This window comes from Petaurus breviceps, unplaced genomic scaffold, assembly GCF_028583685.1.
Source record: "Petaurus breviceps papuanus isolate PSGF00001 unplaced genomic scaffold, PetGlider_PUasm1.0 138, whole genome shotgun sequence".
Taxonomy (NCBI): domain Eukaryota; kingdom Metazoa; phylum Chordata; class Mammalia; order Diprotodontia; family Petauridae; genus Petaurus; species Petaurus breviceps.
Window position 1 is genome coordinate 20050222 of NW_027185694.1, and position 22724 is coordinate 20072945.

General features: G+C 37.8%; 1 protein-coding gene and 1 pseudogene across 5 annotated transcripts; both read left to right on the plus strand.

Annotated features, from left to right (window-relative positions):
* Positions 1 to 9977: 9977 nt before the first annotated feature.
* On the plus strand, positions 9978 to 13420 carry LOC138176147 (gap junction gamma-1 protein-like). 5 transcript variants are annotated; one of them, XM_069106941.1, is made up of 4 exons: positions 9978 to 10084; positions 10570 to 10633; positions 10829 to 11776; positions 12928 to 13420. In XM_069106941.1, the coding sequence occupies exons 3-4, from the start codon at positions 10861 to 10863 to the stop codon at positions 12933 to 12935; spliced, it is 924 nt and encodes a 307-aa protein (XP_068963042.1). In that variant the 5' UTR covers positions 9978 to 10084; positions 10570 to 10633; positions 10829 to 10860; the 3' UTR covers positions 12936 to 13420. The 5 variants fall into 5 exon arrangements, with proteins under 5 accessions (XP_068963042.1, XP_068963025.1, XP_068963036.1 ...); XM_069106924.1 differs by having other exon boundaries at positions 9980 to 10084; positions 10570 to 10637; XM_069106935.1 differs by having other exon boundaries at positions 9980 to 10077; positions 10570 to 10637.
* Positions 13421 to 15285: 1865 nt separating this feature from the next.
* On the plus strand, positions 15286 to 22514 carry LOC138144130 (eukaryotic initiation factor 4A-II pseudogene; annotated as a pseudogene).
* Positions 22515 to 22724: the final 210 nt, after the last annotated feature.

Genomic DNA, 22724 nt, shown 5'->3' on the forward strand with positions numbered 1-22724 from the left:
GTTTTAAATACTCAGCGACTTCAGTGCAAAAGTGAGCATAAAAGAAGGTTGTGAAAAGATTATTGGGTGGTTGGGAATAAGAAAAAAGAGAGGACAAAGAATTGTAGGTTATACAGAAGTTTCAGACATAAATATAGTTCATTTTTGCTTTGATAAAAATATGGGAAATGCTGGACAGGGCAAAGTCACCCCAAGGGCACTTAAGTATGAAACTGGAGAAGAAACAAATGAGAAAAGTAGGTCTATAAAAATTATTACATCAGATTCTTTTCCCCATCAGTGACGATGGAGACAGGAAAGTAGAAGTGGCACTGAAGAAAACAAAAGGAAAGAAAAATAAACTAAACAGATTATATATAAACTTTCAGACAATACAATTTTGAGTGTATTAAAGGATAAGTCTATAAAAGGGAGAAATGCAAAAACTTGGAAATTCTTATTTTTACTTTAAAAAAAAGAACATCTCAATAGATACTGAACTGTATACTTTCCTCAATTTGTAAAATGTTTATAAGTGTAATCAACACAATATACTGTTAGATAAAATGAATATACTATTTTAAGGTCTTAAAAGTGTTTCATATATATCATCCCTTTTGATCCTCACAATATCCCCTGGGAAGTCAGTGTTATTTTTATTAGATTATTAACACACATCAAGGATATACTTAATGAAGGTTTGAGGTCATAAGAATGCTTTGGCAAGTGATATTCCACAGTAAACCACATTTTTCTAGCCATTTCTAGCCTTTCTAGCTAATTGGCTGAAATGTATAGTGAATACAAGAGCCCACTACACTTATCATTTGTTGACTTTTTAAAAAATCAGTTGATTCAGCTGAACAAACACTACCTTAAAGGTTCTCCTCTCTGATAAGGTAGCTCCTATGCATATATCAAAATAATCTGAGATTCTCCAAAATACTTAACAACAGAGAAAACTTTGTCAGACAAACTTCTTTATTTACACCTATCAAGGCGTAAAAAAGGGAGATAGATGTATGCTCACCAAAGTTATTTCTCATTGTCATGTGCAATGTCATTCCAGACTTCAAAAAAAAAAAGTTTCCATATAGACCCTCTGTGTCATGGACCCCTTTGGCAGTCTGGGTTAGCCTATGACTTCTCAAATAATTTTTTTAAATGCATAAAATAAAATATCTAAAACTACAGAGGAAATAAATTATACAAAGATGCAGTTATCAATATATTTTTGAAAACAAATTCACAAATCTGGAATTATGAACCCCAACTATAGATTGTTGGGATCTTCCATATATTTCTGCTTAAAGATGACATGGTATTGATTGTATCAAGCCATGGAACATTATGAATCTTACTAAATGAGATTTGTAATCTTTCTTTTTTTAAAATAGTTTAAAAATTATTATTCATTTTTAACATTCATTTTGTTAAATTTTGAGTTCCAAATTCTTTCCCTCCCTCCAGGCCTTCCCTCACCCATTGAGAAGACAAATAATATGTGAAGTCATGGAAAACATTTCCATATTACCCATATTACAAAAAAAAAAAAAAAGCAAGAAAAAATAAAGTGGAAAAAAAAGTATGCTTCAGTCTACACTGAGTTCATGAGTTCTCTCCTTGAAGATGGATAGCATTTTTCATCACGAGTGCTTTGGAATTGTTTTGGATCATTGTATTGATCAGAGTAACTAAGAGTTTCACAAATGATCATTGTTATAATATTATTATTACTGTATACAACATTCTCCTTATCCTGCTCACTTCACTTCGCATCAGTTCATGTAAATCTTCCCAGATGTAATATTTCAAAAAGAGTTTAATCTCATGAAGTGTTCTGTAAATGTGAACTATTATTTTTATCCACATGGGAAAAAAGGCCAAGTGAACAAAGAATGACTATTTTTCAAAATATTATATGCACTCAGGTGGGTAACTCATAGAACTGGTCTATCAGAACCTATTCGTGGACACACACTGTAATAATTCTATCTGACCAAACCAAAGATAGTCTCCCAAGGGAAAAAAGAATGGAGTAAGGGTCATTCAGACTTGGAAGATGTCCCAAGATCACATAAGTCATCACATGTTTCCTGATGGTCAGACATGTTTCCACATGAATATGGTAGGGGGTCTGTATGCACCCAGCTAAGTGTTGGAGTATCCATGCTGAATGTCCTTCCAATTAAAGGTTAAGTAAACTCTTTTTGCTAACCTTTGAATGATGTATGATTGCCTCATTTAGCCCTAATATCAAATCTGAGCCAACAAGGTGTTGTTAGCCTAACCTCAGTTAGGCCCATCTGTAACATTGTTCATTGGGATGAAATGGTTTTTGGGTTCCCATTATGACTGAGTTGGGGGAAGGGGAAAATTATCTCATATAATCAGGGTGCAGAAGTAAACATCTATACAAACATGGAGGAAGAGATGGGGAGTAGAGTTTGACATTTAAACCTCACACTCATCTGAACTTGTCAAAAGAAGGAAGAATACACACACAGAGTTTGATATAGAGACCATTTCACTAAGCAGAAAAATAAGAAAGAAAGGGGAGAAGGGAGGAGGGGGAATTAGAGGGAAGGTACATTAAGGGAGGGATTAGTCTCAAGCAAAATAAAGTCTAAGAAGGTACAAAAAATATAACTTTTTGAGGTGGCAGAGAATGAGCATCTGTCTATAATTTGGGGAATGGCTATAAACAAGTTATGTAAATTATATATACACATTATACATATGTGTATATCTTTAAAAACATATATGTGTGTACACATATATAAAAATATATCAAGCTATATATAAATATGATGGAATGCTATTCTGCTGAACTCTTGTCTATATAATGACCAACCAGGATACCAGAGACCTAATGATGAATTATGCTGCCCATCCCCTGATAGAAAGGCGAAGGACTTGGGAATGCAGAGAACTTTTTTTTTAATATATAGCCAATGTGGAAATTCATTTTGATTTAATATACATTTTTGTAGTGGATTTTGTTTTTCTCATTCTCAATTGGGAGTTGGGGGTCGTAGGATGGTACAAAGACAGATCTAAGTTTCTTAAAACAAATTTTTTAGAAGAACATTATTGAGCCTTAAGGAATAATTAAATGGGGGCAGCTAAGTGGTGCAGTGAATAGAACACTGGCCCTGGAGTCAGGAGGACCTGAGTTCAAATCTGACCTCAGACACTTAACACTTACTATCTGTGTGACCTTGGGCAATTCACTTAGTCCCAATTGCTCTGCCTTCCCCCCTCCAAAAAGAAAAAAAATTTAAATTAGGAAATGATGAAATTGATGGTTTCAGAGAAACCTTGGAAGATTTGTATGAAATAATTCAAATTGAAGTGAGTAGAGCTAGAGCAATTTATACAATAACAAAAACATTGCAAAGAAAACAACTTTGAAAGGCTTTAGACTTTAGATTAGTGCTTTGATGAACTATGATTCCAGAAGACTGGTGATAATAGCATGCTATCCATCTTATGACAGAAGACTCAAGGTAATGTCAATAAGACATACATTTTTGGACACAGCTAATGTGGGAACTTGTTTTACTTGACCATACATATGTGTTATAAAGAATTTATTTCTTTCCCCCTTTATAATGGGGATGGGTGTGGGAGATTGAGAGGAAGGTCAAAATAAAAAGGTGGCCAAATAAATAGGGTGGCCAAAATAAAAAGAAAGAAAAAAAGTTATTCAAATTTATTTTATTAAAATCCAGGGGGAAAGAAGATATAAAGAAGACCAAAAAGAAGCATGGACCAGAACAGTTTTGAAAATTACATGTTGGACTTATATACTTGAAAAGAAAGCTTTATGTAAATAGAAACTTGCAGTTTGATTTACAATCCTCTTTTTTAGTTCTATTATATTTGCGGAAATGTCGATTTTATTTGGTGTTTATTAAGTTCAGAATAAAAAAGAAATTAAGCTCTTTACAACCTGACTCCTTCCTACCTTGCCAATCTTCTTACATTCCATTTTCTTCCACACAATCTACAATCTATATATAGTGGCCTACTTGTTCATTTTCATGCAGGATACTACTCCATTTCCCATCTCTATGCCTTTGTATTGACTGTTCCCCATGTCTGAAATTATCTCCTTCCCATCTTCTAATTCTTAGAATCCTGGCTTTTTTGAAGACTCATCTCAAGCATCACCTTGAGGTGGAGGACTTTCCTAGTCTCTCCCTTCCCCCAGTTGCTATTGCCATCAACTATGTGGTTAACTTTCCTTTACTCTGCATTTATCATATCTTGTATGTTCTGGTTTATGTATATGCTAACACCCATAAGGATGTAAACCCTTTGAAAGGAGGGACTGTCTTTTCTTTTTTGCTTTTTTTTTTTGGAGGGGGGAAAGTAGGGCAGTTGGGGTTAAGTGACTTGCCCAAGGTCATACGGCTAATTTTTTTGTGTTAAGTGTCTGAGGCCAGATTTGAACTCAGGTCCACCTGACTCCAGGGCTGGTGCTCTATTCATTGCACCACCTAGCCACCATGAAGGGAATGTCTTTTTAAAAAATTAGAAACAAATTAAAAATCCCCAATTAAACATCAAAATAAAAATTCTAGAAATCAAAGGAGAGATTAATAAAATTGAAAGTTAAAAATTCCCATTGAGCTAATAAATAAAACTAGGAGCTGCTTTAAAAGAACACAATATAATAGATAGAACATTGATTGCTTTGATTTTTTAAAAAAGAAAACGAAATTACTAGTATCAAAAATGAAAAGAGTGAATACACAACCTATGAAAGTGAAATTAAAACAATTATTAGGAGCTATTTTGCCCCATTATATACCAATTAAATTGACAACCTAAATGAAATTGATGAATTTTTACAAAAAATCAATTGCTCAAATTAACAGGGGAGAAATAAAATATTTAAATAATCCTATCTTAGAAATTTAACAAGTCATAAATGAGCTCCCTAAATAAAAAAATCCAGGACCAGGTGGATTTATGAGTGAATTCTACCAAACATTTAAAGGACAATTAATTCCAATATTAGATAAGCTATTTGAAAAAACTGATAAAGGAGTCCTATCAAATTATTTCAAAATATAATTTTGATACCTAAATCCAGAAAGATTTAAAACATAGAAAGAAAACTATAGATCAGTTTTCCTAATGAATATTGATGTAAATTTTTTAAATAAAATACTAGTAAGGAAAATTCATCAAAATATCATAAAGATTATACAGTATGAATGGGCTGGATTTATTCCAGGAATGCAAGTTTGGCTCATTATTAGGAAAACTATAAGCATAATTGACCAAAACAACAAAAACAACAAAAATTAGATGGATACCAAAAAAACTTTTGACAAAATATAGCACCTATTCCTATTATATAAACACTAGAAAGCATAGGAATAAGTGGAGTTTTTCTTAAAATGATAAGTAGTATCTATCTAAAACTAAAAGCAAACATTGTCTATAATGGAGATAAAACTAGAAATCTTTTCATTACAATTAAGGGTGAAGCAAGGATGTCCAATATCACCAATATTATTCAATATTGCACTAGAAATGCTAGCTGGAGAAACAAGACAAGAAAAAGAAATTGAAGAAATAAGAATAGAAAATGAGGAAACAAAACTGTCACTTTTTTGCAGATTATATGCTGGTATATATAGAGAACCCTTGAGAATCAACTAAAAATCAGTTGAAACAATTAATAACTTTAACAGAGTTCCAGGATATAAAATAAACCCACAAAAATCATCAGCATTTTGTAATGGACACCAAGATATAACAGGACAGCTAGTCCAATTATAATTTGATAGGAGTGTTTATTAACTGGCCAGGACTGCCTCTCAGACCGAAAGACAGCCTCAAGCTTTCTGTTAGACATAATTTTATAGACAATGTGATTGCTAGCAACAGAATATGTTTCTAAGGGGTTAGCATTGTGTCTATTGAAGCAAAACATTCTCTGTATTATTCTTATTGAAGCAAAGCATTCTCAGTATTATTCCCATTGAAGCAGAGCATTCTCAGTATTATTCCTATTGAAACAAAGCCTTGGTATTATTTCTACTAAAGCGAAGCAAAGCCATAGTTCCTTAGCAAAGCCTTGGATACAAACATAAACAGACCTGAATCCATGGGAATCTTTGGCATGTTTTAGCAACACAAGTGAAACATTTCTTTACTATTGGAGCCTATTAGGTGGTTTCCAAGGAACCCAGTAGGGGTCCCCTCTAGCAAATTTAAGGGGGCTCTAGTGTATAATTTCTGATGGGCACTTCACATTTCTATATATCAACAACAAAACCCAGCAGGATTTCATTGACACAAAAGAATTAATGAAAAAAATGTGAAGGAGAGTGACCTAGCAAGGACCAGATTATCAAACCATATTATAAAGTGGTAATCATTAAAATAATCTGGTACTGGCTAAGAAATAAAATGTAATTTCAGTGGAATAGAGTAGGTACACAATACATAGTAGTAAATAACACATAGTAGTAAATAACCATAGGGGCAGCTAGGTGGTGCAGTGAGTAGAGCACCGGCCATGGAGTCAGGAGTACCTGAGTTCAAATATGACCTCAGACCCTTAACACAAAAAGTAGCCATGTGACCTTGGGCAAGTCACTTAACCCCAAATGCCCTCCAAAAAGCAAAAACAAAAAAGTAAATAACCATAGTAATCTAGTATTTGATAAACCCAAAGATGTAAGCTTTTGCAGTAAGAACTCATGATTTGACAAAAATTGCTGAGAAAACTGGAAAGCAATTTGGCAAAAACTAGGCACAGACTAATTAAAATTATAAAAGCTGGTTTTCAAAAGAAGCAGAGGAACTAGAGACCAAAATATCAAATTCACTGGATTATCGAGAAAGCAAGGAAATTCCAAAAAAAAATCTACTTCTGCTTCATTGACTACTCTGCAACCTTTAACTGTGGATCACAACAAAATCTGATAAATCCTCAAAGAGATAGGTTTACCATATCATCTTATTTGGTTTTTGAGAAACTTTTATGCTGGTGAAGAAGCAACAGTTAGAACCAAACATGGAACAAGTGATTGATTTAAGAGTGGATGAGAAGTCCAATAAGGCTATATATTGTGACCTTATTTAACTTATATGCAGAGTGTTTTGTTGTTGTTCAGTTATTTCAGACTCTTTGAGACCCCGTTTGGAATTTTCTTTGCAAAGATACCAGAATGGTTTCCCATTTCCTTCTGCAGCTAATTTTGAAGATGAGGAAACTGAGGCAAACAAGGTTAAGTGACTTGCCCAGGGTCACACAGCTAGTAAGTGACTAGCTTACTTTCAGGAAGTCAGCTTTGAATTCAGGAAGATGAGACTTCTTGATTCCAGGCCCAGCACTCTATCCACTGTGCCACTTAGCTGCCCCACATGCAAAGTACATCATGCAATATCCAGGTTTGATGAATCAAAAGCTGGAATTAAGGTTGCTGGGAGAAATATCAGCCATCTCAGATATGCAGACAATACCACTCTGATGGCATAAAGTGAAAAAGAATTAAGAAGCCTCTTGAGGAGGGTGAAAGAGGAAATTGTAATAGCTGGCTTGAAGCTTAACATAAAAAAAAAAAACTAAGATCTTGGCAACTGGTCTCATCACTTCCTGACAAATAGAGGGGGAAGAAATGAAAGTAGTGTCAGATTTTATATTTTGGGGGCTCAAAGATTACTGCAAATGATGGCTGCAGCCATGAAATTAAAAGATGCTTGCTCCATTGAAGGAAAGTTATGACAAATCTGGACAATATACTAAAAAGTAGAGATATCACCTTGCTGACAAAGGTCCATATAGTCAAAGTTGTGGTTTTTCCAGCAGCAATGTATGACTGTGAGAGTTAGACTACAAGGAAAGCTGAGTGTCACAGAATTGATGCTTCCAAATGGTGGTGCTGGAGAGAAGGCTTTTGAGAGTCCCTTGGACACAACAAGGAGATCAAAGCAATCAATACTTAAATTGATTCGGACTATTCAGTGGAAGATCAAATACTGAAGCTGAAGCTTAAATACTTTGACCACATAATGAGAAGACAGAACTCATTGGAAAAGACTCTGATGTTGGAAAAGATTGAAGGCAAAAAAAAGGGAAAATAACATGCTAGAGGGGATGTGGAAAAATAGGTACACTGATGCATTGTTGGTGGAGTTGTAAACTGGTCCAACCATTCTGAAGAACTATTTAGAGATATGCTCAAAAAGCTAGGAAACTGCATCCCATTTGACATAGCAATACCACTTCTAGGTCTGTTTCCCAAAGAGATCAAAGAATAAGGGAAAGGGGCAGCCAGGTAGCACAGTGAGTAAGAGCACTGGCTCCAGTGTTGAGAAGACCTGGAGATCGAATCCCGGGCTCAGACACTTAGCACCCACCCAGAAACACCTGGCCGTGTAACCTTGAGCTAGTTACTTAACCCCATTGCTTAAAAAAAAAAAAAAAAAGAATAAAGGAAAGCATCCATATGTACAAGACTATTTATAGTAGCTCTTTTTGTGGGAACAAATAATTTGAAATTGAGGGGAGGTTCATCAATTAGGGAATGGCGAACAAATTATAGTATATGATATTGTACTGTAAGAAAAGAGGAAGGAGACGATTTCAGAAAAACCTGGGAAGATTTATATGAGCTAATGCAACATGAAGTGAGCAAAATTAGGAAAACATTGTACACAGTACTAGCAATATTGTAACAATGATCAACTGTGAAAGGCTTAGTGGCTCTGAATAGTATGATTCACAATCATTCAAAAGGATTTGTGATTGTTTAAAAAAAAAAAAAAACTATTCCTTTCCAGAGAGAAAACTGATGGACACTGAGTATGCAGATTGAAGCATATATTTCTTTCATTTTATTTTTCTTGCTTCCCCCACCTCCCAACTTGGCTAATGGGGATATATGTTTTGCATGGCTTCTTATGTTTATTGAGTATTGCATTCTTGCCTTTGCAATGTGTGGGAAAAGTGGAGAAGAAAGAGAATTTGGAACTGAAAAAAAAATTTTTTTTTTAGTGTAAACACACAAAAGAATAAGGAGCATTTTATCGGTTGGGAAAGAGCAGGATATCAAGGGGAATCTCAAGTGCTACAGTTTACATATATAGACTGTGTAAAGGGGAATAATATGCAACAAAGATTAGGTTAGGTTAGTGGCAGATTGTGGAAATTGTAAAATGTCAAGTTAGGAGAATTTTATTTTATTCTATAATCAAAGAGAAGACACCAGAGGTGTTTCGAATATGCAATATGATGTAGTGCATTGAGTGCTGGCCTTAAGAATGGGGAAGACCTGAATTCAAAGCCCACCAAGAGTTATCTATGACCAAGAGCAAACATCCTCTCTGAATATCAGTTTTCTCCTCTGCAAAATGGGGATAATAATAACTATAAGGACTTACTTTGTAAGGCTATTGAGAAGTTCAAATGATATACTGTACCTAAAGTATTCTGGAAATTTTAAAGTGCCATAAAAATGTTGGAAATCATTACCTGCTTAGAATTCCTTGAGGTGGTGGGTAGGGGAAGGGGAGCCCCACATCTCCTACAACCATGGGCCAAGGTGCTAACCCATTTTTATCTCCACATTCAGGAACCTTATAGATACAATCCTCCTTTTTGTCAGAGCAGGTAATTGTGACTAGGAATGCGAAGTGCATTGGACAAGTAAGTTTAAAGCGTGGTTGAAACAAGACTCAAAGACAGGTCTGCAGATTCAAGGTCCAGTTCTTCCCGCTATTCCACTTTCCGCTACGCTCCTGGCTCCAACAATTGTAATTATCTGGGGTGGGATTCGACTCATTCAGCATCTGGGAGGGAGACACAGCCTCTGCTCCAGGTTCGGAGTACTTGATTTCTGAGTGTGGGATCCAAAGGTTCGGCAGAATCTTGACCAGGGACTCAAAACAGACCTCAGAGAACAAGAACCTAATCTTAATCTGGCCACCCGCCCTGGAGGGGCGGACCCCTTTTGGAACCCGCCCCAGGGGAGGGACCAAGGATTTGAAGATGGACTCGACCCACCCGCGCCTGCAACTGCAGCTCCCCTCCTGAGTGCTGTGCCGTGCCGAGGCAGGAACAAAATTCCCGTAAGAGGTGTGCATGGTCCAGGGAGAAGAGGGAGGAGATAAGGGGTCTCCGAGGCGGCGCTGAAGGAGGTGGGCTGCACTGAGGGTCGGTGGTGTAAACTTCCAGAGCGGGATGAACACTCTTTCCTGGCCTTGCCCCAAATCCATCTTTTTCCTGCACTTCTTTTGTCCCCGAGACTGATTAGAAACTTGCTGCGGTTTCCTGGCTCCTGGCTTCAAAGTGGCGCCGGAGCCTGGGACTATGGGACAAGCAGAGAGCCTGGGTTCCTTTGCTCTCTTTTCTCTGCTTCCCTTGGCCTTGTGCCCTCCCCTCCACTTCCACCACGCCCCCTTCTCTAGACTCTTCAGCCTCAGTATTGTTCCCAACTCCTAGCCCCCCCACGCCCAGCGCCCGCCTCAGGGTTGGGGGAGGGTGGTGAAAGGAGGGCACTGCCTGAAAGGGGATCTGTTCCCGCCACTTAGCCCCTCTGTAATACCCTGCGAATCCTGCAGCTTTCCCCTCAGGTCTTTCTGCTAACCCGGCTTCGGACTAGCCTGGGCTCCTGAAGAAGAGATTGTAGGTAAGAGGGAAGGGGTGGGGGGTTGGGGGGGGGGGGAAGTGGCCTGGGATGTTGGGAAAGATTTGGGAGCCTGAAGGTCGGGGCCCTAGTGGGTGGGGGAGGACAGTACCCAGAGGAACAGCCTGAGGTGAAGCGAAGGGGGGTGGGATGCGGAGAAGGCGGGTTCCTTCACTTGCCCTCTCGCTCCTCAGGTCGTGGAAAGTAATTATTAAGAAGATCGAAGATGAGCTGGGCCTTCCTGACGAGGCTACTGGAGGCTGTGACCCAGCACTCCACCCTGGTGGGGAAACTCTGGTTGTCCGTCCTGATCGTGTTCCGCCTGGTACTCCTGGCCGTGGGCGGGGAGGCCATTTACCGGGACGAACTGAGCGGATTCGTGTGTAACACCCGGCAGCCGGGCTGCCAAAACGTTTGCTACGACGCCTTCGCACCCCTCTCCCACGTCCGCTTCTGGGTGTTCCAGATCATCCTGGTCACTGCGCCCACCGTCTTCTATCTGGGCTATGCCGTGCACCATCTGTCCCGGCGCCAGAGCACCCAGAAGCAAGAGGAGGAAGAGAAGGAGCCCATGATCAAAGAGAAGAAGCCCCACAAGTCCCCTGAGGATGGAGCCCACGATGGTCGCAGGAGGATCCGCAGGGACGGGCTCCTGGGGGCCTATGTTGGGCAGTTGCTGGTGCGATCTGCCTTAGAGGTGGTCTTCCTGCTGGGCCAGTACCTGCTCTATGGCCTGGAAGTGCCTCCCTCCTATGTCTGCCAGCGCAGCCCTTGCCCCCACACCGTGGACTGCTTTGTATCTCGTCCTACAGAGAAGACCATATTCCTGCTGGTCATGTATGCAGTCAGTGGCCTCTGCCTCCTGCTCAACCTGATTGAGTTGCTGCACCTTGGTCTGGGAAGCAGGAAGAATGGGGGATACAGCTCTGCCCCACCTCCCCATTCCAAGGGTCTCAAGTTGGAGCTGGAGCAAATGCAGGAACAGCTGCATTTGGTCCAGAAGCAAATGGACATGGCATTGCATCTGGGCACACCTCTGGCAACAGCGCCTGACTGTTCGGGTCGGCCTCCAATCTACAATATCTCTACTCAGCAAAACCGGCACAACCAAGCCCAGAGAGAGACCCGGCTCTCCAAGACAGGTATGTAGGAATAACCTGACCCGAATCTCAGCCTAGTGCCCTCTTCCTTCCCGTGAAGCCGAAGAGCAATAACGTTTTTGTCTGAGTGCTTCCCTGTTCAGGACCTTCCTGGTGGCTCCATAGGACCTAAAGTCATTCAAAGTGCTTTTCTTGAAACTACCTTGGGTTGATTTCCCATAATGAACAGAGTATAAGACTTGGGCTTGGACTCGTGGATTTAAATCTCTTCTCCTTCACCTACTACTTGCAAGTTATTTAGATTCCCCAGGCCCCAGTTTGTTCACCTACAAAAGGAAAGGACTGAACCAGATGTCCGCAAAGGACTCTGAGCAGTTCTAAATCGATGGTCCTGTTTTTCTACAGTAGAGATAACTAACCCTGGAGAGATAGGGATTTTAGCACACAACTTGTAAGTGGTGGAGATGAGACCCAAATCTGGTGTTTCCTGTCTCCAAGTTGGCCCTCAGGCTAGTCACTGAGCCAAACTGCTTCTTCCAAATGGAGCTCCACCGACTCAGTCTGGTCACCACCCCCTCTCCTACTTCTCATCTCACCATCTGTTCTTTTTCATGCAATGCTAGTTCCTTAAAGGCTGTGATTTGGGTCTTTTGTGTACCCTCCCCACCCCCTCCACCTAATGTTGTGCACTGAATTGTCAAAATTCCTTTTTAAGTAGCCCAATAATGCTTTTGGTTCTTGATGTCACAAGACCTTAGATTTGAATCCTAGCACTCTCTTCAAGTGTGAATTTAACCAATTCTGTCTTCCTCTCTGAATCTATTTCCTCACCTATGAATTAGAAACAATAGTATTCCCATGAAATTTTTGTGAGGAAAGCACTTTGTAAACCAGAAAGCACCATTTGCTATTAATACAGAAAATGTCTTCCAAGGTACTGCAAGTTGTACTGTTGCTGTTTTACAGATGGTTACTGTTGCTGAGAGGGGGAAAATAACTTGCCTCGGGCTCATAGAGATCAAAGATAGCAGGAGGAAATAGACACTATGCATCCACAGTCCCTGTTCATTTTTCCTCTTGAAGACTGAATATGAGTCCTTTTAAGCAATTGGGGAACCTCAGTCTCCTTCCCAAAGTGATATAGTCATAGTCCTTCCTGGGTACGGTGGTTACTCTTATCTTATTCTCCACAGAGCTGTGACCTACAGGGGATGTTTCTTATTCGACAGCATTTGGATCACCACACATGATGAGGAGAAATGAGAGCTTTGGGATCCACAGGATTAAGGACCTGAGAATCTCCACCCATAAAAGCTTTATATTTTAAAGTAATTTTTGTACCCTTTGAGATATATGTATGTATGTGTATACATATGTATATGTGGATACATATATGTATCCACACATAGTCCCAAAGAAGGTGGAGGATAGACCATCAAGGCCTGTAATTCTCCTTAGAGATCTCCTTAGAGATCATTCTCTTCACCCTCTCTCTGATGTTCTTCCACCTCCCCTTCCCCCCAAATCCCAGAACACTGGCTTTACTGGACAATGAACCTGGAAACTTGAAACCTAGATACTTGAAACTTTGATCATCTCAGGGACTTAGCCTCCAAACGTGGTGCCAATTGGCATTGAAGCCTGAATTTTTTTTTTTTTACCAATAAAGACTTATTTTGTTCTGTCCACAGTTTCTTCCATCACTAAGTATAGATGTAGCTGGAGAGTGAGTGAATCACAACAAAAGCTAACATAAAATGACAAACTGGGCTGTGTGGACCTGAGTAAAATATTGAAGTTTGAAGAAGCTTGCTAAGTGGGGACTCTTTCCCATTCTGTTCACTTTAAGTAGCACTGATACTCTCTTGGCTATTCAGAGCCAACCCCATTGGTACCTACTATGACCTTCCTTTCTGAAGTACTAGCCCTGCTTCAATTGGATTCCTCCCTCTTCAAGATTACACAAATCTGGCAAAAACAGTACAGTAGATTGAATAATGGGGGGAGGGGGGATGTGGAGCTATGAACTTGAGTCCCAAACTTGCTAGATTTGTGACCTCAAGCATGTTTTCTCATCAGTAAAGTAGGAGATGACAAGAATTTTGTATGCCTTGCTTATTTTATAGAGTTTACATAATGATCAAATGAGAATGTGTATATAGTAATTTATGAACCACATATTGGCTATTATAAGTAATATATTTTCTCTCCTCTCAAGAAGAATAGTGCTGATATTGATAATTTCTCAGGAGAAAGAATAATTACCTATGTTTCTGTGTATCTTTCTCACAAAATGGGTGGGCATGCATGGATTTCTGGCCTTCTCTGTGGATAGAATTACCATCTAAATAAGATCACAGATCCCTTGGAGTATTGATAGACATTTCTGTATCACTAATTAGAAAATGCTTTTTATATGTTATCTCATTTCATCATGACTTTACAAAATGTGTCCTATCTACATTTATCCAATTTAAAATGAGGAATTTCCCCTCATACTGAGGGAGAATAAGTGATTTGCATAAGATGACAAAACTGGTAAGCCCACATTCTAGGCCTTAAAACTCTCCAGTGGCTATGTCTATTTCTCAGTTTAAATTAAATGCAAACTTAAGGTGTGAATTATTGGAACCTATCTTTTTGTAAAGGTGCCCATTTTATAAGGACTTCTGGATTCACTGTATAGAGACCATTGATAAATCAACAAACATTTCTTAGCCTTTACCATGTGCCAGGCATTATGCTAAATGCTGAAGCTACAAGAGAAAACTAGAAAAGTTTGCCCTCAATGATCTCACATTCTCATGGGGGGGGTGTGGTTATATGTACATAAGTTTATGAAATTACATAAATTTATGTGTACCTAAATAGACATACACAAGAAACAGAACAGATGGAAAAGAGACCAATTAGATTTCCTGTTCAGTCATTTTTCAGTAAGTTCTGACTCTTGTGACCCCATTTGGGGTTTTCTTGGTAGAGATACTAGAGGGGTTTGCCATTTCCTTCTCCAGCTCATTTTACAGATGAAGAACTGACTCAAATAGTAGGGTTAAATGACTTGCCCAGGGTCACACAGCTAGTCTGAAGCCAAATTTGAACTCAGGAAAATGAATCTTCCTGACTCCAGGCCCAGCACTTTATCCACTGCACCACCTAGTTGCACAAGATAATAGAGTGGCAAAGAGACTTGAGACAGAGTCCAATAAGTAGACAACTGTAATCATTCTGTAAGAGATGTTAAAGTCCTGAATTAGAAAGGTGGCTTTGAGTGCAGAGAAAGGGATGAATATATAAGAAAGTTATTTTGGAGATAGAGATGGCAAAATTTCAAAACTGGCTATTTGGGGTGATTTGAAATGAGAAGGTGGAGTTAAGGATGACAAAGTTATGGACCTAGGTGATTGAAAGGGTTGTGATACAATCTACAGTCAGAGAAGTTCAGCTGAGGAGTGGGTTTGGGAGAAAAGATAATGAGTTCTATTTTGGATGGGTTGAGTTACAGATGCCTATGAGACATCTGGTTTGAAAGGTCAAATAGACAATTTGCAATGTGGGACTGGAGCTTAGGAGAAAGTCTAGGGCTGGAGTTATGGAGATTAATTATCTTCATAGAGAAGATCATTGAACTTATGGGAACTCATGAGTCACCAAGTGAGAAGAGAACGAAGGACAGGGAGGAGTCACCAAGGACTCCAAAGCGTAAGCTTGAGTGATGGGGATGGTACCTTGGACTTCAATAGAGAAAATGTGATGAGCTAGTTCCGAAGGGAAAATATTGAGTTTTGTTAGGACTTTCAGATGGAACAGTCCAGAGGACAGTTAGATATACAGGACTATACCTCAAGAAAAAGGATGGAACTAATTCTACCAACTTGTGTTATGGTGTTTTGGAAAACATGCCGGTCCAATGACCTGAGGCAGTTAATAGCAAGGTAGATGGAGTGTTGGGCTTGGTGTTTGAACACTGCCTCAGACATTTATTATGTGTAAGTGTCTTGGTTATGTGACTAGGCAAGACATTCAATCTCTCTTAGATTGTTTCCACATCTGTAAAATAGAGATATTGCATCTACCTTACAAAGTTATAAGAATCACAGGAAACAAAATAGATAAAGCATTTTGCAAACCTTAAAGTGCTATATGTTTGCAGCCATTAATGATAATAATTGCTTGTGGGACCTACAGCAAGTTATTTTCTTTGATCTAGGCTTCCTCTATAAAATGAGAGGGTTGTTTCAGAAATTTTTAAGGTACTTTGAGCAATAAGAGTCTGTAGTTTTATTTCTACAAGTCTGGAATTTCAAAAAGACAAAATAGCATGGACATTGCAGGCAGATTTTTATAAAGGATTTTTCATTTCCTTAAATTATATCATCCCTAAATTGCACTCAAATTCCAGAGCTCCTCCCCCATTCTTCTATTGGACTCATTGAAGGCCAACTGTGGCTTTGCCATTTTCCACTCTGTCTTTAAAGAAGGAGGCTCCATAGGCCAATGACTAATTCATCCTAATACTTGACAAACTGTCAAGTAAAACATCCTTGCTATGATGAGTAATACTTGCTATGATGAGTGATACTTCCTTTTAGAATAATGTAAGATGAGAGCAGGAAGGGACTTGGAACCTTCTATTCCCTTTCACTCATTTTACCATGGGGAAAACAGGTTAAGGGATCTGGCTAATTTCACAGTGTTAATAGTGATGGAACAAGGAAGGGAAAGTACACCAACTCAGAATCCCACGCTCTCCAATAAGAATCTTTTCTACCAATGATAATAACTGATATTTATATAGTAATTTAATTGTGATAACTGCTTCAAATGTATCATCTCATTTTATCCTCACAACACCCCCATGCAGTAAGTGCTATGCTTACTATAAGCCCCATTTTGTAGCCAAGGAAACTGGGACTAAGAGAGTTTAAAAGTGACTAGTCCAGGGTCACACAGTGACTAAGTGCCCCAGGAGTGATTTAAATGTGGTATTATAAGGGAAGAGAGGGGACTGGCTCTGAACTAACAGGCCTTGAGCTCAAATTTTGCCCCTGATATATACCTCCTGTGTGACTGGGCCTCAGTTTTCTCATTTGTAAAATGAAGGGGTTGGGCTAAATGGCCTCTGAGATTATTTCTAGCTCTTGGTCTATGATCCCATCAATAAGAGTCTCCTCACTGCATGCTTAGTGTTTTTCCCACTGGCCAATTAGTTGTCTCTTTCACCATCTGGTTCCCAGACTGAAACATGTATTATTTTCATCTCTTTTATTTCCTAATAAATCTTTCCTTTTTTGTGCCTCCTTCCTTTGGTCAGAAGGCTAAATACAATTCTGAATATGGCAGCTGGGACTAGAGCAATGTCTCATATTGATTTTGCTAAAAATTAAACAGGGAAACCAGGAATCTAACTCTAGAGCTGTGGTCAAAACTATATGAAAAGGTAACCAGAGCCACAGTATATTTGGTTTGGCCTCTGATGGATTCATATCCATTGGATCATTTGGAGCCTTCTAATTATTTTTTTCCATTTCTAAAAGATATCATTTTAGGAGGGATTTGAGACTGATGATTGAATAAGAAAAATCTTATTAACAAATCCATGTCAACCTGAATGAGGATCTCAAGTGGAATAAAAGCTGCTCATAGTCCCGTGTTGTTCAATGTTTTAATCAGTGAGTTGGATGGACTCAGCCAATCATTCAGCCAGTAAACACTTATATTAAGTTCTTACTGTGAGCTAGGTAAAAAGCAATCCCTGCTCTCAAGAAGACAATATGCAAATAACTATGTACAAACAAATTATATAAAAGATTAGTTGAAATAATCAACAGATGATTAACAAATTTACAGATGACATGAAGCTATGGAGTTACCTGTTGGGTGATGAGATCCAAAAAGACCTTGGAAAGCTAGAGTATTGGCATGAATATAATAGTAATCTTATTTCACTTAGCTTATAATTATAATTAACCTCCTCTTACTTGATCCTCACAACAACTCTGAGGTAAGAGTTATTACTACACCCATTTTACATATAAAGAAATTGAGACTGAAAGGGGTTGTGATTTTCAAATCAGTTCAATTTCAACAATGAAATCTCAAGTGTGTTCAAAAGATCCAGGGATTGGGGATATAAGACAAAAATTTTGAAGTTCTTATCTTCAAAAAACTTACATTCTACTACTAGGTAGTTTACATGTACAGCATGTGTGCAAGTAAACATATGAAGTATATAAAGTAAAAAAAAATAATTTTAGAGGGGAGCATGAACAATTGGGATAATCATAGGATCATAAATTTAGAGCTAAAAAATCTCATGTAAGAGGTCGCACATGGGTTGAGCCCTGAAGGGAGCCAGGAATTCAGAGAAATAAAGATGAGGGGTAGGAGTGGGAGAGTCTTGTAAAGGCATGGAAGTGGGGAGATGGGATGTCACTTTTGGAACAGGAAGTAGGCCAATTTGGCTGAAACACAGAGTGAGAGGGAGTAATGTGAAATAATTCTTGGGAGATTGTCTGGATAAGATTTGGAAGGGTAATAAATGCTGAATAGAGGAATTTTTATTTGATCCAAGAGGCAACAGAGTAAAACTGAAACTAATAGAATAGGGGAGCGATATGATCAGATTAGGAATATCAGTCCTCCAGCTCTATGGAAGATAAATTTGAAAGATTAGATTTTGTGATATAGCCAAAGCATTACTTAGGGAAAATTTATATCTCTAAATACTTTGATCAATAAAAGAGTGAAAGAACATATCTATGTGTTGGACATGCAAAAAACAAAAACAAAAAACCCCCAAAACCAATCAATCCTAGAAAACAAAAAAATTCAACATCTCCAATTAAACATCAGAATAGAAATTCTGATAATCAAAGGGACTAACAATATTAAAAGTAAAAAAAAAAGCATTGAAATAATAAACTAGAGGTTGGTTTTTTTTTCCTTTTTTTGATTATTTTTAATTTTCAACATTCATTTCCACAAGATTTTGAATTACAAATTTTCTCCCTCTTTCCCCTACTCCCACCCTAAAATAAGGAGCCTACTGAATACCCCTTTCCCCAATCTGTTCTCTCTTATATCTTCCCCCATCCCTCCTCTAACTTTCTAGTAGGGCAATTATACCCCATGTGCCTGTATATCTTATTTCCCAGGTGCATGTAAAAAAACAATTTTTTTAAACATTTGTTTTTAAAACTTTGATTTCCAGCTTCTTTCCCTTCTTCCCTCCTCACCCACCCCCACTGGGAGGATAAGCAATTCAATATATGTTGTACATGTGTAGGTATGCAAAACATTTCCATAGTAGATATAGTGTGAAAGAATAACTATATTTTCCTCCATCCTATCCCTCCCCCCACTTATTCTATTTTCTACTTTGATCCTGTCCCTTTTCAAAAGTGTATGCTTCCAACTAACTCCTCCCCCAATATGCCATCCTTTCTATCATCCCCCCTATTATCCCCTTCCCCCCTGCTTTCCTGTAGGGTAAGATACCCAAATGAATGTGTATGTTATTCCTTCCTTAAGCCAAATTCAATGAGAGTAAGGTTGACCCATTCCCTTTCACCTTCCTGTTCTTCCCCTCCATTGTAACAGTTTTCTCTTGCCTCCTTTATATGAGATAATTTATCCTATTCTATCTCTCCTTTTCTCCTTCTCTCATTATATTCCTCTCTCACCTCTTAATTTTATTTTTCAGATATCATTCCTTCCTATTCAACTGATCCTGTGCCTAGAGGCTGTTCTTAAAAATGTAAAATAGAAGAGAAAGCCATTTGCTAACTTGGTATTAAAAAAAAAAGATAAAAACCTAAATTGCCAGTATCAAAAATCAATGACGAATTCACAACTAACAAAAAAGAAAATAAAGAAATCACCAGGAACCATTTTGCCCCATTATATGCCAATAAAACTGACAATATAAGTGAAATGGGTAAATATTTACAAAAATATAAAATGACCAGAGTGGGTAGGTGGCGCAATTAGTAGAGCACCGGCCCTGGAATCAGGAGGACTTGAGTTCAGATCCAGCCTCAGACACTTGACACAAAAACTAGCCGTGTGACATTGGGCAAGTTGCTTAACCCCAAATCGCCCTCCAAAAAGCAAAAAAAAAAAAAAAATATATATATATATAGATATAGATATAGATATAGATATAATGCCCAAATTAACAAAGCAGGAAGATATATGATATATAGTAATATAATTATTATATGTTGTATTATAAATTATGTACTGTATATAACTACATTATAATTATGAAAGATAAAATAATATAATATGTAATAGACTTAAACCTATCTTTGAAAAAGTAATTGAACAAACCATAAATGAACTACAAAACAAAACAAACAAAAAACCAAATCAAGACCAAATGGATTTATGAACAGATTTCATCAAATATTTAAAGAATAATTAATTCTAGTACTACATAAACTTTTGGGAAAAACTGGAAAAGAAGGGATCCCACAAAATTATTTCCATTATACAAATATGGTCTTGATACCTAAGACTGGTAGAATCAAACCAGAAAGAAAACTATAGACCAGTATCCTTAATGAATTTTCATATACAATTTTAAATAAAATAATATCAAGGATAAACACACAATACCAAGATATTATACATATGACCAAGCTGGATTGCAGGGCTAAACTAAGAATGCAGGGCAAGTTCAATATTAGGAAAATTGTAAATGTAATTGACCGTACTAATACTAAAAACAGCAAAAATCATATAATTATATCAATAGATGGAGAAAGAACTTTTAATATGATACAATGTCCATTCTGATTAAAAACCTAGAAACCATAGGAATAAGTGGATATTTCTTTAATTTGATAAGCATTTCTATGTAAATCCAAGAGCCAGAATTATTTGTAATGGGAATAAGCTAGTTGCTATTCCAACAAGAACAGGGGCAAATCAAGAATGTCCATCATTACCCTTACTATTTAATATAGTTCTAGAAATGCTAGCTATAGCAATAAGACAAGAAAAATGAATTGAGAGAAAAAGCATAGGCAAAGAGGAAACAAAATTATCACTTTGGGGACGTAATGTGTTAGTTTACTTAAAGAACTCTTGGGGGAAGTGGGGGGGAGGGTAGGGAGCGATGAGCCAAGATAGTAGGATGGCAAAAAGACATGTGCTAAGCTTTCTCCTGTACCTACAACTTTTCCAAATACTTTTAGAGAAAGCAGAATCCTAATTGGGAAATCTAAGGAGAAAAAAAATCACAGTGAATCATTTTTTTCTAAACCAACACAGCATAGGGAGACAGAGAGATGTGTAGACACTGGGGTTGGTGTTCAGCAAAGAACAACCACTAAGAAGTCCAGCGCAGGGAAAGAAGGAATCTGTGGAGTTGTGGGTTTAAATATCAAATCTACAAGATTTTACAGAAATGAAGTCTAAATATTCAAGTTGTATCGTTTTCTGCAGCATACAACTAGAGGCCATGATTAAAGTTGCTTTGCTATCCAAAAACCATATTTATGAGCATTGAGATATTCAATTTTCCCAAAGAAAGAAGCACAAGGCATATTGTTAATCACCAATGCAATGATAGTGAATACTATATTCAAAACAAGCTCCACTCAGGGATGTCTTCTTCAGTAACAAAATTTATACCTTTCCTCCTGCAACAATCATCTCTGGGGAAGAAGGAATCTCAGATCTACCACGAGAGACTAAAGTATGTGCATGGTGCAGGAACAGCTGCCAACTGGCAATTTTGTAACTCATTACCCAATTCTAAGTCATAAATCCAGGACAGGCTGAGGAGGGGACCTGTACTTAGGGGTAGTGTTTCAGGGTAAGGAGTGGTGGTAGGTCCTAGAACAGACCCTGATGATATCATTGAGAGCAACTGCAATGAAATTGTGAATAACTTTGATGATATGAACTTAAAAACATCTCTTCTCTGGTGTCTATGCTTGTGGTTTTGAGAAGCTTTCCACTATTCAGCAGAAAGCTATCATCCCCTGCATTAAAGAGCCAGAAGGTACTTTTGGCTCTTGGAGACTATATGGGACTACATGCCACACCTGATTCAGTGACACCAATGTTAGAAATGAAATGCAAAAACTGCAGACTGAGACACTACAAAATATTGTTGGAACACCAAGGTAAGTGTTTGATATGCTAGATAGTAGATATCTTTCTCCAGAATGGATCAAGATGTATGTCTTGGACAAAAAGGATGAAATGATGAATTGAGAATTTAAGGATCAAATCTCTGAAATTTTCTAGAAATGAAGTAAACATACTCAAATTGTGTTACTTTCCATCACAATGCCAACTGATGTGTTAGAACTAATCAAAAAATTCATAAGAGATTTTGTTTATATTCTAGTAAAGAAGGAAGAATTGACCTTTGTGGGGAGAGGGGAGAAATCAAATGATCCTACATGAATTTGAGAGAAATAGACGCTGGATACTCTCTGAGACATCGACTATCTGAACACAAGAAGGAAGGTTAAAAATAAAAAATAAAAATGCCTGCCAGGATTTCAATTTCTGTTTTGCATGGTGACATGGACCAGAAGGAGGAAGATGTTATCATGAGGGATTTCAGATCAGGGTCAAGCTCAGTTCTGATCACTTGTTGGTTCATTAAATTAATGTGCAGCAAATGTCTTTGCTCATAAACTATGAAATATCTACCAATTGGGAAAATTATATTAACAGATTTAGCAAAGATGCCTGTTGGAGGAAAGGTATAAATTTTGTTACTGAAGAAGACATCCCTGGGTGGAGCTTATTTTGAATGTAGTATTCACTATCATTGAATTGGTGGTTAACAATATGCCTTGTGCTTCTTTCTTTGGGAATATTGAATATCTCAGTTCTCATAAATACATTTTTTTTGATAGCAAAGCAACCTTAATCATGGCCTCTAGTTGTGCATTGCAGAAAACAATACAACTTGAATATTTATACTTCATTTCTGTAAAATCTTGTAGATTTGATATTTAAA

Bases quoted from the DNA above. Each gene is read 5' to 3' on its own strand.
- LOC138176147 (XM_069106941.1), top strand. From the start codon at position 10,861: ATGAGCTGGGCCTTCCTGACGAGGCTACTGGAGGCTGTGACCCAGCAC.